Source organism: Sinocyclocheilus rhinocerous, unplaced genomic scaffold, assembly GCF_001515625.1.
Source record: "Sinocyclocheilus rhinocerous isolate Xijiao unplaced genomic scaffold, SAMN03320098_v1.1 scaffold3008, whole genome shotgun sequence".
NCBI lineage: Eukaryota > Metazoa > Chordata > Actinopteri > Cypriniformes > Cyprinidae > Sinocyclocheilus > Sinocyclocheilus rhinocerous.
In genome coordinates, this window is record NW_015652302.1 from 169,150 (window position 1) to 186,686 (window position 17,537).

The window sequence follows — 17,537 nt, forward strand, 5'->3', positions numbered from 1 at the left end:
ATCCACATTATATTCATGCTTGTTTATATTGCATTCTGATATTGATTATATTCATATATGTAACACCAATCATTCTGGCTGCAGTCGTGCTGTTTGCAGTTGTTTCTAAAGTTAGGTTGTTATTTTATTCAAAACTGCTGGAAGGTCAAGTGTTTAGTCAGAAAAAAGTGAAAAGGTCAAAATCATAATGTGGCATTTCCAGGTCTAGTATTATGCTACTTCATTGTTTGATGTTAAACTTAATGCAGATTAGCATAGCGTTTTTTGAGAAAATCCTGTTTGCAAATGTATATTTCGACTGCTGCTGTAGTGGATCCAATAGTCAAATTATTGTTGTCCATGTAAACATAGCCACAATTTTCTGGACATGGAAAGTCATTTGCCTCATAAGGCTAGGAATTTACATTTATTTTACCTAATATATAGTGTTGATAGCTTATCGGTAAAGGAAGTTTTGCTGCTTTGCCCTTTTGGAGAGTGTTTGGGAGTGTTGTAGTTGTGGTATTTTATGTAAATTTATCCGTTCAAATACTGTTATTTAAACTGAGAGCCTGAACTTCTTCTTTTTTCTTTCTGGCAGATAAATGCTACTCTAGCTACAGTACAAGTTAACAAAAAGGGGTTAATTACAGGGCTTCAATGTACTTTAATTAGTTTTTGCTATAGCTGGTGTGGCTAGTATAATAATAGCTCATAGTGTAGCTAAGCTACAAACAAACAAAATCAAAACAAAAACAAGTTAACTACATTGAATCTTGACCTTTGTGTTAGCTTGTAAATGAAACAAGGATAAAATAGTATGACATTCGTATTTCAGGTAGCTTTCCCAACACTGGTCACTATGCCAAAATGTTAATGGCAAATGAATAGAAAAGGCTGTTGTTATTCTGTAATACTGCCACTGTAAACTTGTGCACTAAGACAAAATGTCACCTCAGAGGACTTTCCGTCCCTGCTGTGGTGCATTGATTTGATAAAAGCATTTTGTTAGATCAGCCATTTTATCACACATTGGAATTCTTCCACATTCTACTTTCAATTACGTCAGAAACCGAGGAACAAAACTTGATACAAATCTCCAAAATTCCTTCCACCACTAAAGTTAATCTTATCAAACTAAGAGTAAAATCACCAAACAGCAACAGATTCATGTTTAATGCGATCAGCAAGTATAAATCATTTAAGCTGGTCTCTTTGCTTTATCATTACACCAAATGAACATTAGCTGGCACTTAAATCCATCTGCATCGGATTCTGCATACGATTTGCATTTGACCAGACAATTGGAGAACTTTACACAGTATCAATTTCCCCTGTTTATATGGATCACAGACACACAATCCTGGATCAGCATTGCTAATCACAAGCTTTTCAACATGACTAAGGCAAGATACACATTGCTTCAGTTAACCATACTTGCGTGTAGGAGAGTTAATGCTGGCTGTAATAATAAGCACTGAAAATGCATGTTATGCACAGATATTGCGGACTTAATATTAGTTTATTTTTTCCTCTGTCAGTTTCCCTTCTTTGTCTGCACACAGTGTCTCTAATGGTGCGAATGTAAAAACGTACACATATAGGTGTGATATATTTCAGATTTATTTTTGTAGTTATGTTATTATGTAGTTATTTATGTAATGCTACAAAAAAGATGACAATTCACTAAAATTAAAACTGTCTAAAAAAATGCAGTTAAACTGATTAAACTAATGATTAAGAATCTAACGAATAATGCAGTAAGTTAAAGGGAATTTTTATATTTATTATAATTCATAATAATTATATAAAGTATATAGTCATTTTTAGATTTGAATAATTATAAAGTGCAAACATCTGAGACTGCTAGTAATAATGTCTATTCTGCATTCTTTCATGTAATTACTCTTTTAAATTACAAATGTATATTATTTTATATTATATTATACGCATTAAAAAATTGAGAAAAATGTTGAATTTAATTTCAGTAGATTTTAATATTCGGTTTGTGACTTTTAGTCAAGTTGCCTGAGCTCCACAAATTTGTGTAAAACCTGATGATCATGTCCACAATGATCAATAGAAGCAAAAGCATCTGTGTACAGCAGATCACAAGATTAATGTCATAAATTTGCATATTTGATTAGTGACTTAGAAATAGTGCAAATTCTTGAAAACGTCTTATTCATTTTATGCCAAAATGTTGGTGTGTTGTTAAGTTTTCCTGTTTATTTTCAGGTTTAATTAAGATTTTAAATCCCAGATTTCAGTGTGGCCTTTTGGATCCCAATTCTTCACCATCTTGGTCACTGATTTTTCTTTAAGCACTTTATTTAATTTTGATGCACCTTGAATTGCAGACACACTCCACCCCTCCCTCTGCCTTGTGTCTGACTTCCTCTTCTCAACTGCGGTTGGAAACTTTAGTTTTGACACATTTGCAAACAGTGACCAGACCCATTCAGGCCTTCCTTCAACTCTCCCCTGTCTCTCTTAGCTCTTTGTCCCCCACCCTTCTGTCTATCTCCTTCTCTTTTTTTGGTCATGCTCATGATGAGCTGCTTGATGGGTGTTGTTTAACGGACAGAAAACCTAATGTACGCAAACTGAGGTCATAGCCGAACTCAGTGTGACACTTTTCTACATTTTTGTCCCATAAAAGTGTTACAGTGGCTTACTATGTTTATGTGTTACCAGCTGCCCGAAAAGTGTGTTTTAAAACCATAAAACTTTCTAGATCATTATTCTTGTGTTTTCTAGAAATTAGAGATATTAAATGAGAAAGTTAATCATTTACTCATTTACTCTCCATAATATCGGTCCAAACCTGTATGACTTACTTTCTTCTGCATAACACAAAAGATGTTTTCAGAAATGTTTTTGCCCATACTGTAAAAGTCACTGGGGTCCAAAAAAACTCTGACTGACTTTCATTGAAAAAGTACATGCTTACACTTAAAGTAACTTAAATATAAGTTCACAGAGGAAATGAGAAGATGGTACTGTACTGTAGGTATATATAGCAGCACTGTTTCTTAGTTAGGATGTGCGTCTCTTATATAAATTAATATTAATAAGAAGGGGCTTGATGTCATTTCACACACAAGAGTTTCTATGCTGAAAGAAAATTATGTTCTCAAGTATAGCATGCAAGTTATGATAACTTGATAGAGAATTTGCAATGACATATAGTGTAATGTATATACATTTGACACTCATATAAAATATTACATGTTTAATGCCAGAACCTTTGATCACAAGTCCAATCTAAAACTGAAAACATAAAAGAGCAAAGATCAAGATCCCTTTATGGAGGCCTAAAACGATCAAGGCGCACTGATAATATTCCTGATGATTTGAAACACAAAGACGTCTGATTGCATGACATGGTGTCTTAATAATAAGAGTTGTCCAGCTGAAACATGTGCCAGTCACATATGCTTAACCTTTGGTCATTTAGATATGTTTAGTAAAGACAGAGAACTTAAAGGGGTCCTATTATGCTCTTTTACAAAGTCTTGATTTTGTTTTGGGGGTATACTAGAACAGGCTCTCATACTAGGTTTTTCGAAAAACACATTATTTTTCACATATTTTACATTATTACAACACCTCTCTCCCCAGTCTGGCATGAACGGCTCGAATGTAAATATATCAAAACTTCATTTTTGATTAGTAATATGCATTGCTAGGAACTTCATTTGGACAACTTTAAAGGCAATTTTCTCAATATTTAGATTTTTTTGCACCCTCAGATTCCAGATTTTGTATCTCGTCCAAATATTGCCATATCCTAACAAACCACGCATCAATGGAAATCTTATTTATTCAGCTTTCAGATGATGTATAAATCTCAATTTTGAGAAATTGACCCTTGTGAGCAGTCATTTTGATGGCAAAAAATGTCCAAAATGACCGGAATTTATCCTATTTTCACATCTTTACAAATCATTTATTAATCATTTGTTCATGTTTTTGTAGTACCCAATCTAAAGTTGAGACTATTCATCATTTGTAAATGTTTTAGTATATTTATTGGCACTGGACACTTTTAGCTACTGTAACAAAGTTTGTGTAAAGGGTGTTTAGTTAAGTTTAGCTTAATGTTTGGTAAAGACATTACACACATTGTAATTTGGGTGCAAAACATGCAATCATTGTATAACATCTGTTAAAATCATTTGTAGATTTTTAAGATGTACATGATCATATGAATTAGAAGTTTAATGACATTTGTAAGTATTTTAATTGACATGAAATGTTAATTATTAGGTAATGTTTAATACATTTATTAGTAAACATTAACAAGCACATTATTTCACGTTTCTAGATATGTGAATATATATTGACTAACGATCCGTTAAGCATTATATAATGTTTGTTAATGATTTATTAATGAAAGTTATTACAAAGTATTGCCAGAATCGCATTAACAAGATTTAGTCAACTAAAAATATAAATTGCACTATTATAAATGCCCCCAGACTCTGGAATGACTTGCCCATTTTTATTAGATCTGCTCCTTCTTTGTGTTTTAAGTCCATGCTAAAAACCTGTATTTTTAACTTGGCATAAAACCAGTGATGAAGCATCATCGCACTGTATTTTAGTGATGTTATTGTATCGCTTTATAAATTTTTTTTTTAGAATGTTTTGCAATGTGCCATTTTCTATTTATCTTGTTTTTGCAGAACACTGGTCAACTTTGGTTGTGTTTAATAGTGATATATAAATAAAATTGACATTGACATTATAGCAATTTCTTTAATTTGATTAGTGTTAAAGTTGTATTTGTTATCATAAATGTTTATGTAAGAATATAACAGTAAACTGCGTAATGATTTCTTTTTTATTTATATTTTTAATAATTTTATTATTATTCAGAAGCAGCAAAATCATAATTCACCAGTTGTAATTGTCAAAGAGCAATCATGGAAGAACCCCCAGAAGGGCGATTTAGCAAGCCTTTTTTTTTCTCAAGAGAAGAGAGAAGGAAGGACAAGCTAAAAATACACCAAAGTCTCGAGTCAAGAAATCTTGTCATCAGAAAATTTTCCGACCGCAGTACAGGAAGCTAAGATGTAGAAATTGAGAACTGAGCCCAATTGTTAACTCACATTTTAGTATGCAAGAGCACGAGGACCGGCTTACTTTTGCATCATGATCCAGAAATGCATTGCTAATAAATATATGCACGCTGGGAGTATAAATGTGACATAAATGTTCAGCCTCTTGTTTTTGTGTTCATGGCTGTAGTGGTGTGTGGTGCAGCTGCATTTGGCTCTTGTTTTTTTTTATTTTTAGGCACTGTCATCCTCTAAATACCTTGACGGGTTTGTTTGCGTCAGAGATGTCAATTTATTCTCATTATGCAGGAAATACAATTCACAAATAAATAAGCTATGCTTTAGTTTTTAAAGGTTTCTATTGTGAGAACATCTACAGTAATATCTAGTACCTATAGTAATATGAACTTCAGAATTACTTTTTCCCCCTTTGTGTTTGTATCCTCAGGTGGTACCATGGCCACTTGTCAGGTCCAAATGCTGAGAAGCTGCTCCGAGAGCGCGATGAGCCCGGGACGTTCCTGGTGAGGGAGTCGCTCTCCAAACCAGGAGACTTTGTTCTGTCTGTGCTGACCAATGATTTGACCAGTTCTGGTAGGAGGGTCTCCCATATCAAGGTCATGTGCAATGTAAGTGCTCGTGCATGTGCTCATACATGTATGATTGTGAGTCAAACAAGGTCAATGGTTTGCTTTCATAGCAAGTATCTGGATTGAGTGTGAACATAGAATATTCTACCTCATAAGCTTGTTTCAAGTCCAGTATTTAGTTACACTTCCCTTCAAGTAATGCAAAAATCCTTATCATTTGTGTAAAGGCATTAAACGGATATGCAACTGAAGATGAGCAATACTAGATTACACACTAATAACAACATAAATGGCTAATTTGTTTTAAATAGCTCTAGTATTTTTCTATGTTCTGAATTTTTTTCAGTAAATGTTTTTTTTTAGCTTTTAAAAACATTTTTTTGTGTGTGTTGTCCCTTATCAATACAAAGTCATCACAAAATATATACTGTAGGATTCATGCTGATTGTGTATACATACATATTATATATCATATATTATGTATCATAAATTGCTCATTAAAATGCTAAAATATTGCAGTGAATAATGGATTTAGTTGTTAATAATGTAGATCTTAGCAACTTGATCAATGACACAGTATTTAAATGGACAGTTCACGCAACAATGAAAATTCTGTCATCATTAGTTGTTCCAACCCTTTATGAATTTGTTACAAAATATGATATTTTAAAGAATGTTGGCAACCAAACAGTCCGTATACTGTGCTAGTCAGTGCAGATCAACAACTGTTTGGTTACCCACACTCTTTAAAATATCGTTTTTTGTGTTTCAAGACTTGAGGGTGACTAAATTATGACAGAATTATCATGCTTTGAATGTTTTTATACATTTAGCAAATAACAAAAATTAAGTTAAAAAAAAAACTTTCTTATGGAAATATATTTGCAGTCTGACATATATACACATACACACACAGTATGACATTTGTACACATTCACACAGTTTGACATACATACACATAAACAAGTTTGACATACTTAAAGATATGCAGAGTAAAGCTTTTAAATCAGTACACACAGTATGACATTGATTCACACGCTTGTGCTTACCTGGAAAACGCCACTGGAGTGTGTGTGTACAAGTGTGTGCAAATGGCAGCGGGGGTGGTCATGCTCCGCTCTGGTCTCTAAATAAGCGCTATTGTTGAGCTGTTCAGATGAATGGTAGATGATTATGACCAAGGGAAAATCAGGTCAACGCACTGCCTGTCAATTGTTTATTTATTCCACTGGTATGTGCGTGTGCGTATGTGCTTTAGTGAGGTTCAAAGCGCACACAACTCTGTCGTTGCGTTGTTCCCCTCTGAGCAGATTAACAAACTGTGTTCTGTGAGGACGGTTCTAATCAGCTCAGAGAACCAAACAATTCTGTTAAGGCCTAAAACTTTTTAAATCAGCCTATGTGAATCCTATTTTATCTAAGAAAATGTAAGCTCTCACCTGTGGACAGCTTCTGTTAACCTGATTTAAAGACACAGAAAGCTTTTGTGCTGCCATTTTGGTGATGTTATTTAAAGTTTAATGCGCATTCTCACAGGTTGTACTATTAAAGTAAAATCCGCGTGTCCATTTATGTATTACATTTTGATAAGGATAGCATAAGCAAATTTTCAAGCAAACCTATTCATAAAAAGGATTTTCGACATTTTCTGCACAGCCATAGTTAATGTGATGAACAAGGCTTGTGTGAACTTAAGAGGAACTGACTTAAAATTAGATATATCCAATTAAAAAACCTTGGCATGTTGGTCAAAAGTAAATGCAGTAATCTCAAAGGAAGTGACATTTATGAGTAAAACAAAAAGTATAATATGCTTTCTCACAGCCTTGTGTTTCTGTTTTAATAATATAGTATTATTTGGAGGTCCATTTTGGCATCCAGTTAAGGTGCCAGTGAACCCCATGTTACCGTTGTGTATGAATCCAACTGACTGATTAACTTTTCATTTCTTATGCCTGTTTATTTTCAGAATGACCGTTACACAGTAGGTGGTAAAGAGGTTTTTGACACTTTGGCAGACCTTGTGGAGCATTTCAAACGCACTGGTATTGAGGAATTGTCTGGGACAATGGTTTTCCTCAAACAGGTAAAGAACATTTGTAATCAGAGGTTTTTTTTTTCATACCAACATAAATTTATGTCTTAAATGTCAAGCAAGATGTGCAACAAAAGCACTAGCAGCTAATCAGCTTCTGGTATTAACCGCAGCACTGTGAAAACTGACTGTTAGGTTTGATCACATTAGCTTATACATTTTGAGATATTGAGCTAAAGTGTTTCAATCTAAAACCCTTTAAAAATGTTGTAAGAAAACCGAATTGTTAATAAAGTTACTGTTATATCTGCTATTACTTTTATAGTGGCTAAATGTTGGCTTTGACTTAAGAGCATCTGTTCTGCTGAGATAAAGAGATTCGACTGGAAAATATTTGTGAAATTGAGTTTTTTACTTAGTGTGACAAAATGGCACATCTTAAAGAACTGTGGGAAGCACCTTTAAAGTTGTGATTAATCTTCGCCCTTTCTGTCTGTCTCTCTCCTCCTTTGTGTTGTCTGTCTCCTACACATTTTTATGTCTGTTTATGTTGATGTCTTGCTCTTCTCCCTGTTTTCATTTGTTTTGGTGTCTACCTTTTTCTTCAGCCTTATTACTCCACAAGGTTGAACGCAGCTGATATTCAGAGCAGAGTAAAGCAGCTCGACCAGACCTCAGATAACATGGACGGGGCCGATAAAAAGATAAAAGCTGGGTTCTGGGAAGAGTTTGATGTGAGTGGCATGTTTAAAGGTTATTCCCCACCTGCTGTAGATGAATCACAAGTTCTTCATCCATTAGAAGCACGGCTACGTTTTATTAACTCATTGTGGGATTTATTTTGAAAATAGCTGTTTTGAAAATATTGCAGTAATGGTACTCAAAAGAAAATTAATTGAAATATATTGATATGGAATTCCTGCTTTTCATTTAAAAGAAAATGTTTTATACTATGGACAAGCCTGAAAAACAAACTTTTTAAATGTGATTTGGGCTAAACAAATTATATTTATGATACCGTTTTTTGTCAGATTTTTTTATTTTGTCAGATTTTAATGATGATACATTGAACCATTATTGAACCAACATGAGTATTGGCTTGCCTAGAAGGAAACCACAATTACAAAAACAGAAAATAAATAAATAAATAAGTAATTAAATTAAATTAAATTAAATTAAATTAAATTAAATTAAATTAAATTAAATTAAATTAAATTCTGCAGATTAGTGAGTAAAAAAAAGTTTCATTCCCACACAAAAAAGATTGTGTGGTAGTTTTGGGTTCGCGGGCTGGAGTTAATACGTTCACACCCTAGTCTGTTAGGCCACAACAGAGGCTGTATTTCCCACTCAGCATAATTCATTTTTGCCTTTAGCCCACTTTGTTCATCCAAGGCAGTTCAGATCTTAAAGGGGTCATATGATGTTGCTAAAAAGAACATTATTTTGTGTATTTGGTGTAATGAAATGTGTTTATGCGGTTTAAGGTTAAAAAAACAAATTATTTTTCACATACTGTACATTATTGTTTCTCCTCTATGCCCCGCCTTTCTGAAACGCGTCGATTTTTACAAAACTCATCGGTCTATTATTTGGATTTATTTATTTATTTTTTACATTTTGAGTTTTTACTTTTTTTTTTTTTTTTTACATAAATGGCAAAACGAGATAAAGTTGCTGGCATATGTTTTATAACCATCAAGTTTTTTCACATCATTTACATGAGCTTATGAGTCTGATTAAAGACAATTCATGCATTTTTACAGCCATTTTTGTACTTCTAACACTTGGTACAGGTTGGTAAAAAGAATTTGCTCAACTGTTGCTAAAATTGGAGGCTCTCTGGTCGTAGTAAGGTTAGACCACAGGAGCCAAACGGTCGTTCAGAGCTACTCTCAACAAGCAGGATGTGGTCACGTGTACTCTCTATCTTAATTTCTCTCACTGTCTGTGCTATTTCTGATCTATAAATCTGTTTTTCTGCTTGCAGGCGCTGCAGAAGTTGGAAACTAAGGTAACGAAGAGCAGAGATGAAGGAATGAGACCAGAAAACAAAAGCAAAAACAGATACAAGAACATCCTTCCCTGTGAGAAATTAATCTGGTCACAATACAGTATTTCTTTGAAAAATATATAAATGAAATATGTTTAATAGTGATAAGTTGCATACATTCTGACAGTTTTTATAATAAATATTCAAATTTCTTCTCTTTTCAGTTGATGACACTAGGGTTACCCTGCAAAACGCAGATCCCAATGTTGTCGGCTCTGATTACATCAATGCCAACTACATTGTAGTACGTCCACAACATAAATCACACCATAATCATAAATCTGTAAAATTCTTTCGTTAAACCCTCTCTTTTCCATCCTCCTCTCTCTTTCTATATGTCTGTGTTCACAGAACAAATTAATGGATATTAATTACCAGAAAGTTTACATTGCTTGTCAAGGCTGCCTCGCAACAACTGTAAACGATTTCTGGCAAATGGTATGGCAAGAAAAGTCACGAGTAATCGTCATGACAACAAGGGAGGTTGAGAAAGGACGGGTTAGTAATTGTTAACATTCTTCCCATTTATAATTCATTCTGTTTTTTATTTAGTGTTATTATCTTTTATTATTATTAAATGCACTTACTATTATAGCCTTGCAGTCAAAAACGTAGAAAATGTTTCGACTGCAAATGCAGCATTTCAAGGTCTAAAAATATACAGTTCCTTTTCTTGTTACATGCGCCCTCTGCAGAATAAGTGTGTGCCATACTGGCCTACTACTGAAGGAGAGTCAAAGGAAGCAGGCAGATATGTGGTGACGTTACTGAGTGAGAAGGATGCCGCTGATTATAAGGTCAGAGTGATGGAGCTCACAGCACCACACCGGGTAAGAAAACAGTCTTTTCAATACCTTTGTGCAAACATTCACACTAGCACACACCACATTTCTGCATACAGCACTTGCGGCCCAGATTCTGTCCCTATATCTCATTCTCTTTCAATGCACTTTATACCTTTGCCTTGACAAAACAGTATCATGAGAACACAGTATTGTGTCTTTAAAATGTGGCCTTTCTGGTATTAACAAACACAGTTTCATTATACAGTAGTTAGATCAAAAGTCAAAAAGTGAGACCACTTTAAGACTTCAATTTTAGGATTTTGACAAATTTTAGAACTATAAATAAATAAATAAATAAAGTAAAATTAAGACGTGTGCCTTAAAATATTAAAACATTTTTTGGACATTTATATTCATTTTCAAATGCGTTTTTTGATGGAGTTTTTCATGAACACGTGCCTTATGTACAAAAAACTATTTATGTTCATTTTAATTACATCTTTTCACTAAGATCATTATGCTGGCTGTAGTATTTTTTTTTATTAAAAATATAAGTAAAATGTTTCTTAAATCAGAAATCTCTTTACTTTTCTGATTTCAGAAAGAGCCAGCTCGCACCATTTGGCACTACCAATATTTGAGCTGGCCGGATCATGGCGTGCCACAAGAGCCTGGTGGAGTGCTTAGCTTTCTGGAGCAGGTCAACGTCAAACAGCACGAACTGTCTTCGACTGGACCTATGATCATCCACTGCAGGTACTTACTCACAACAGAGCCTCTTATAGCTTAATCTACCACTTGGGGGCTTCATGAGCACAAAACATTCTATTTCATGCTATTTCAGATGTCCATAAAATATACATCTGAATATTCTTGACATTTTATAGGCAGCATTGAACACTGATGCTGGTTTAAATGCCACTTATTTTGCGTTTCTCACAAAACATCTTTGGGAAAAGCCTTTTTTTTTGTTTTTGTTTTTTGTAGTGAACTGGTTAGATTAACACATTGATTTTTAATTAAATCCGAGAGCTTTCTGACCCTGCATAGACCACAACGCAACTGACATGTTCAAGGCCCAGAAAGGCAGTAAGGACATCATTAAAATAGTCCACGGGACATCAGTGGTTCAACCGTAATGTTATAAAGCTTCGGGAATACTTTTTGTGGGCAAAGAAAGTACTCTCATGAACAAGCGACAAAGACTGACACGGAAGAGGAGAAGTTGTTGAATAAAGTTGTAATTTTTGTTTTCTTTGCACACAAAAGTATTCTCCTAGCTTCATAACATTACGGTTGAACCACTGATGTCAACAATGTCCTTACTACCTTTCTGGGCCTTGAGCATGGTAGTTGCATTGCTGTCTATGCAGGGTCAGAAAGCTCTCAGATTTCATCAATGTCTTAATTTATCTTAATTTGGGTTTCAAAGATGAACAAAGGGCTTATGGGTTTGGAATGACATGAGGGTGAGTAATTAATGACAGAATTTTTGGGTGAACTATCCCTATATGCAGTTTTTAGTTAGTTTAATGTCAAGAATATTCAGATGTGTATATATAAATAAGAGAACAGTGTAGTACATTTCATATCTTGGCATGAAATGTAATACACGCTGGCGGTCTTAGGCAGGGAGGTTTAGGCAGTAGTCACACCACTTAGCATTTCTTAATCACAGTACATGCTTGAACTTTTCATGATCCCATACTCCCCACTCTAAACCTTTAAATTAATAGTTTGTTTACTCTTTAGTATTAACATGTGCTGTGGGAAATTCAGTGTCTCATGACCTCTGCAAGCTTGAAGAGATATCTTCAGTTATTTGTTGTTTAATGTGTTTTGGCAGTGCTGGTATTGGGCGAACAGGAACCATTGTGGTAATCGACATGCTTATAGATAACATTGATGCTAAAGGTGAGTTTATATCACTCTGTGTTGAGGTTTTCTTACTTTTACTATGAAAAAAAAGATCAGCTTTAAAAAGTCAACAGCCTGGTGTCTGGTTCAGTCTCTAGCTGAAGCAAGATATTAGCCATTGTGCCCTTTTAGAAAAGCACTTAAAACCTCAGGGATTGTCCTGGTAATACCTTCATGGTACCATTCTTTGGCAACGTCACATGAAAGGCCATAGGTTTGATTCCCAGAGAACTGATGAACTCATTCCACAAATACACTGAATGCAGTAAAAGTGTCTGCTAATTGCATAAATTCTCAACTCAGTGGAAAAATTTGTGTATTTAGGTAGTTTTTACTCAAACCTCTGGAATCCTGTGAAATCTAGTTTTTAATTAATCCCAGCTCTTAATGAGAGGTTTACAATTTTATTTAAGCTCAAAAACATTCTTGAAAGGGTCACTACTGTTTCAATTTTCATCTTTATCTCGAAACATTAATGAACGTTACCATAGCAAAACTCATTTTAGATCAGGACATGAAAAATCACACATTAGAGACTCATTATAGTTGATCATTTTTATTGCAACTTAGGGTTAATGCAGTGCAATCACATTGATTAAAGCATTATAACCTGTGAATGTCCTCAGGCTTCCCTTCTAAATGGTCCAGATATTTTTACACAAATCAATACAGTTAGTCTTATAATCTTATAATAGGCTTATTCTTAGTTATTGCAACCACATTTCACATGAACACCTCTGGGTGGTACTTCATTCTAGATCCTGGATGAAACATGGTCGCAGCTTTTGCAAATGATTCTAAAGATGTTGTCTTTGTCAGGTCTGGACTGTGACATCGACATCCAGAAGTGTATTCAGATGGTTAGAGACCAGCGGTCTGGCATGGTGCAAACCGAAGCACAGTACAAGTTCATCTACTTGGCTGTGCTACAGTATATAGAGTCGACGAAGGTCACACGAAGGGCTGTCATGGTAAGAACATGGCTGAGGATCATGGTGAGAGGTTTTTGAAATGCAATAAAGGGAATAAAAGGAAATTAAGCCAGTATTTGGTTTGGGGTCAGTAAGATACAGTATTTAAAAGAATTAATACTGATATTTAGCACAAAAAAAAGTTAATACATCTCTATAAAGTTACAAAAGCTATCTATTTCAAGCAAATGCTGTTCTTTTGAATTTTCTATTTATCAAAGGATCCTGGAAGAAAAATGTATCACAGTTTCCACAAAAATATTAAGCAGCTCAATTGATTTCAGCATTGATAAGAAATGAGTCTTGAGCACCAAATCAGCATAATTTGAATGATTTCTGAAGGATCATGTGACACTGAAGGCTAGAGTAACAGCTGTTGAAAATTCAGCTTTGCCATCACAGGAATACATTACATTTTAAAATATATAAGCCTCCTGAGACCCGGAAAAAAAAAACATTTTGTGAATATAGTATTTTTTCATGTCATTACATTGTTTACTTTAGAGCATAAGAAATTAAAAAAAAAAAGATAACAATTTAAAAAATATATATATTTTATTCATGTTATGCTATGTTCTCTGTAGAAGACAACTGGACTCAAAAAAAAAAAAAAAAAATTATTTTATAGGCATAGGCAAAAACAATTGATTTTTATTTAATCACCAACATTTTTTTAGGTTTCAGGATTTTTTTCATACCAAACATTGTATAAAGATGATTCTCAACTATGTTATGAAAGATATAACAGAATGATTTGATATACCATTTTTCTTTATGCAGTATGTGTATAAAATGGCCATAAATGGGTTTTCCCTTTATATACAATGCATCTATAAACTGTATCTAATTTGCATATTAATGTGTTCTTGGGGCAATATGTAATGAAAAGATATGTGTAATAATGGGAGTAATAATTGCCAAGATTTTCATAATAATATCTAATATTTCATAGGAATATTTAAATAAAATGTCTTTCCCTATTCATTTGTTGTGTCTCCCAAAATGCGTAATAAACATGCTTTTAGTCCTGGTGTCCTCTACAGTGGACATGTATGAAATCAACATCCTGTTTCATAACAGAAAGTCACATTTTGATTTGAAACCCCATAACATTTTCCTGAGATGTTCATTTATGACAGTTAAAAAATATGTCAGATTAAATGATCATTACAAAATATTATCATATTGCCATAAGTGTTACATTTGATCACTAATTTAATGTCAGCCATTTTTGGAGTGGTCATGGTGAAACTTCCAAACATTTGGTGAGCATAAGCACCTCTTTTGAAAATATTAAACAAATTTAATGACCCCAAACTTTTCAACAGTAGTATATATGCTTTTAGTCCTGGTGTCCTCTACAGTGGACATGTATGAAATCAACATCCTGTTTCATAACAGAAAGTCACATTTTGATTTGAAACCCCATAACATTTTCCTGAGATGTTCATTTATGACAGTTAAAAAATATGTCAGATTAAATGATCATTACAAAATATTATCATATTGCCATAAGTGTTACATTTGATCACTAATTTAATGTCAGCCATTTTTGGAGTGGTCATGGTGAAACTTCCAAACATTTGGTGAGCATAAGCACCTCTTTTGAAAATATTAAACAAATTTAATGACCCCAAACTTTTCAACAGTAGTATATCCATTTGCCCTCAAAACGGTTCCCATGCAATATCTTATCAAAGTCAACACTGTAAAAAAGGAAGATAAGACTGATATCTAGTTTTCTGTGTCTCCCATCTGTTGTACTTAGTATTGTTATTGATTTTTTTTTTATCTTTCTGTTACAGGAAACAGAAACCGAATATGGAAACCTCTCAATTCAGTCTAAACACCAGAAGGCCAGTCGCAAAGCCTCTGCAAAGTAAGTAGACTTCTGCTTGTAGTGCATCCCCAAATACTCCCACAACCATCCAGAAACATTCCTCTTACGTCCCCTTATCTTCCTCGAACCGATGACCAGTTTTGTAGGCGGTTCAAAGATCTCTCAGGCACACGGCCAACTGCTTACACAAGCTTTTTGGAAGCCTTAGAACCATTGTGCAATGTCCAATTGAAAGAGAAAGAGTTGAACTAATCATTGGCTTATTGGACAATCGTTGGCAAGCCTCTCTCTCACGTTTTTGTGGTTTGGGTCAGTTAATAGCTCAAGCTGCTGACAAAACAAAATGTTGTAGATTGCAAATAAAATGAGAACTTATTAAAACAACTAAGTATAATCATAACAACTTCTGCATAATGAAGTCTAACGGCATTTAAATCCAAGCATTGCAGTGGACTTCTCATTCACTCCTTTGTTTCTCTAGAAGTTGGGATGGTTATGATGACTGCTATAAGTTAGTGACTAATCAGTTATACTGATTTTTTCCCCCTTTTTTCAGAAAAAATGAAGACGTTTATGAGAATCTGGGAGCAAAGGGAAAGAAAGATGTCAAAAAGCAGAAATCGGAGGATAAGAAGAGTGGATCTGTCAGGAAACGATAAAAATAGAAAAAAAGAAAGAAGATGAAATTTAATTTTGCTTCATGATTGTACAGCTTATTTTAAAATAAGAAAACTGAGCCAGGGTTTTTACAGAGATGCCAAACTATTTGACCTTATCAAACAAATCTTGCTATGTTTTTGTCTATGTGTATTAGTTAATTTTTTAATATTTAGTAAAAATTCACCAAGCAGTAATTGTTATAAATCATCCACTCGTTCTCAGTTTTAATAAAAGTTATGTCCAAAGACTGTCATTCCTGGCCATTATGTTTATCTGCTGTAATAAAATGAAGGCGTATTTGCATAGAATGTTTAATTTTCCGGGATGTTATTGTAACAGTGAGGCCGAATGGAAAGGTTGATGTCCTGCAGAGATGATACGCACAAACTCTGGCCTGATGCCAGAGAGAGAGAGGGACCTGACTCATTCATATTCTTTACATCAGAGAGCTGTAGACATCAGGGTCAAATGTGGCCCTTGATCAGTGAACCCCATACAGGGCTGACCTCATTTAACTCAGAGGCACAGCGGGAAAAACATTAGGGGAAATGAATGAACTTTACAGAGTGCCACATGAGCAACAGAACAAAGTGTGTCAGAGAAAAAGTGTGTGAGAGAGCATGGTTTGATTTTGAGGTATAAACGTAAATTGTGAATTTTATGATTGGGTTTAAAAATATTTTGTTTTCAGTATTACCCAACTTCTATCAAACTGAGAGGAAATTATTGAAGAATAAATGTTATTCTTAGAATAAAATATTCTAAATATTATTTGTAATATTATTATTACATAAATAGTATTATAATATTATAATCGATCCTATAACTGATAAACTATTTTTTTTAGGACTGACAATCATTACCAACTGACATTTTGCTCATATAGCTATTAGCCTAAATGCAATTGGTCCACATCGTTAGACACAAAATGTAATGACAATATTATTATTAAAAATATAATAATAATCATTTATTATCACTGAGATACAATTATAGTTTTTATAATTTGAATTCGTTTTTATTTTTTACTTTCAGCTTTTATTTAAAGTTTAGGCCAAGTCGTGTGTCGATCCATTTTTTCGTACGTTTTAAAAAAAAATACATCTATGTTGCATTAGTTTTTTATTTCAGTTTTCATTTGAGATTTTTCACTACATCGAATTAAACTAAACACTTTCTGCAGACATATAGTTGCATATTTAATAAGATGACGCCTAATTTGCATATTTTAAAGGGGTAAATTCCCAATAACTCATTCTTTTTGTGTGTATTTTTATATATTAAAGTTACATTTTGACAGAACCGCAAAATCAATTTTGCATTTAAAATACGTTTTTGGATGTGTGCAGACCACGTGCAAAATGCACTTTTGTGCGCGCAAAATTGTGGCAGAAATGTAAGCCCATATACGCCACGCCTGCCATGAGGCACACCACAATTTCATTATAAGCATCAATCAAGATGGCGGAGAAAAAATGAACATCTTGTTTTAACCACGGACACAAAAGTTATACCACAATTCATGCACAGTCATGTCACCCAGATACGGAGAGAGAGACAGTGCATCATCGTGATGTGTGATCGAGTGTGTTGACTGAAATAAGTTTGTATGAATAAAGTTTTTGTTTTTGGAGAATCATA

At 33.9% G+C, this 17,537-nt stretch overlaps 1 protein-coding gene across 5 annotated transcripts in view; it reads left to right on the top strand.

Annotated features, from left to right (window-relative positions):
• LOC107714609 (tyrosine-protein phosphatase non-receptor type 6-like) overlaps positions 1-16,201 on the top strand; it is a 21,847-nt gene extending 5,646 nt beyond the window's left edge. For 4 of the 5 annotated variants that reach the window (XM_016520501.1, XM_016520503.1, XM_016520502.1 and 1 more), the window contains 12 exons: positions 5,494-5,674; positions 7,605-7,721; positions 8,279-8,404; positions 9,661-9,757; positions 9,888-9,967; positions 10,075-10,221; positions 10,419-10,553; positions 11,110-11,264; positions 12,355-12,422; positions 13,245-13,396; positions 15,202-15,275; positions 15,793-16,201. In XM_016520501.1, the coding sequence (XP_016375987.1) occupies positions 5,494-5,674; positions 7,605-7,721; positions 8,279-8,404; positions 9,661-9,757; positions 9,888-9,967; positions 10,075-10,221; positions 10,419-10,553; positions 11,110-11,264; positions 12,355-12,422; positions 13,245-13,396; positions 15,202-15,275; positions 15,793-15,895 (1,435 nt within the window). In that variant the 3' untranslated portion in view covers positions 15,896-16,201. Of the gene's footprint in view, positions 1-5,493; positions 5,675-7,604; positions 7,722-8,278; positions 8,405-9,660; positions 9,758-9,887; positions 9,968-10,074; positions 10,222-10,418; positions 10,554-11,109; positions 11,265-12,354; positions 12,423-13,244; positions 13,397-15,201; positions 15,280-15,792 lie in introns of all 5 variants that reach the window. The other variant, XM_016520504.1, reaches the window with a different exon arrangement.
• The last annotated feature ends 1,336 nt before the right edge of the window (positions 16,202-17,537 follow it).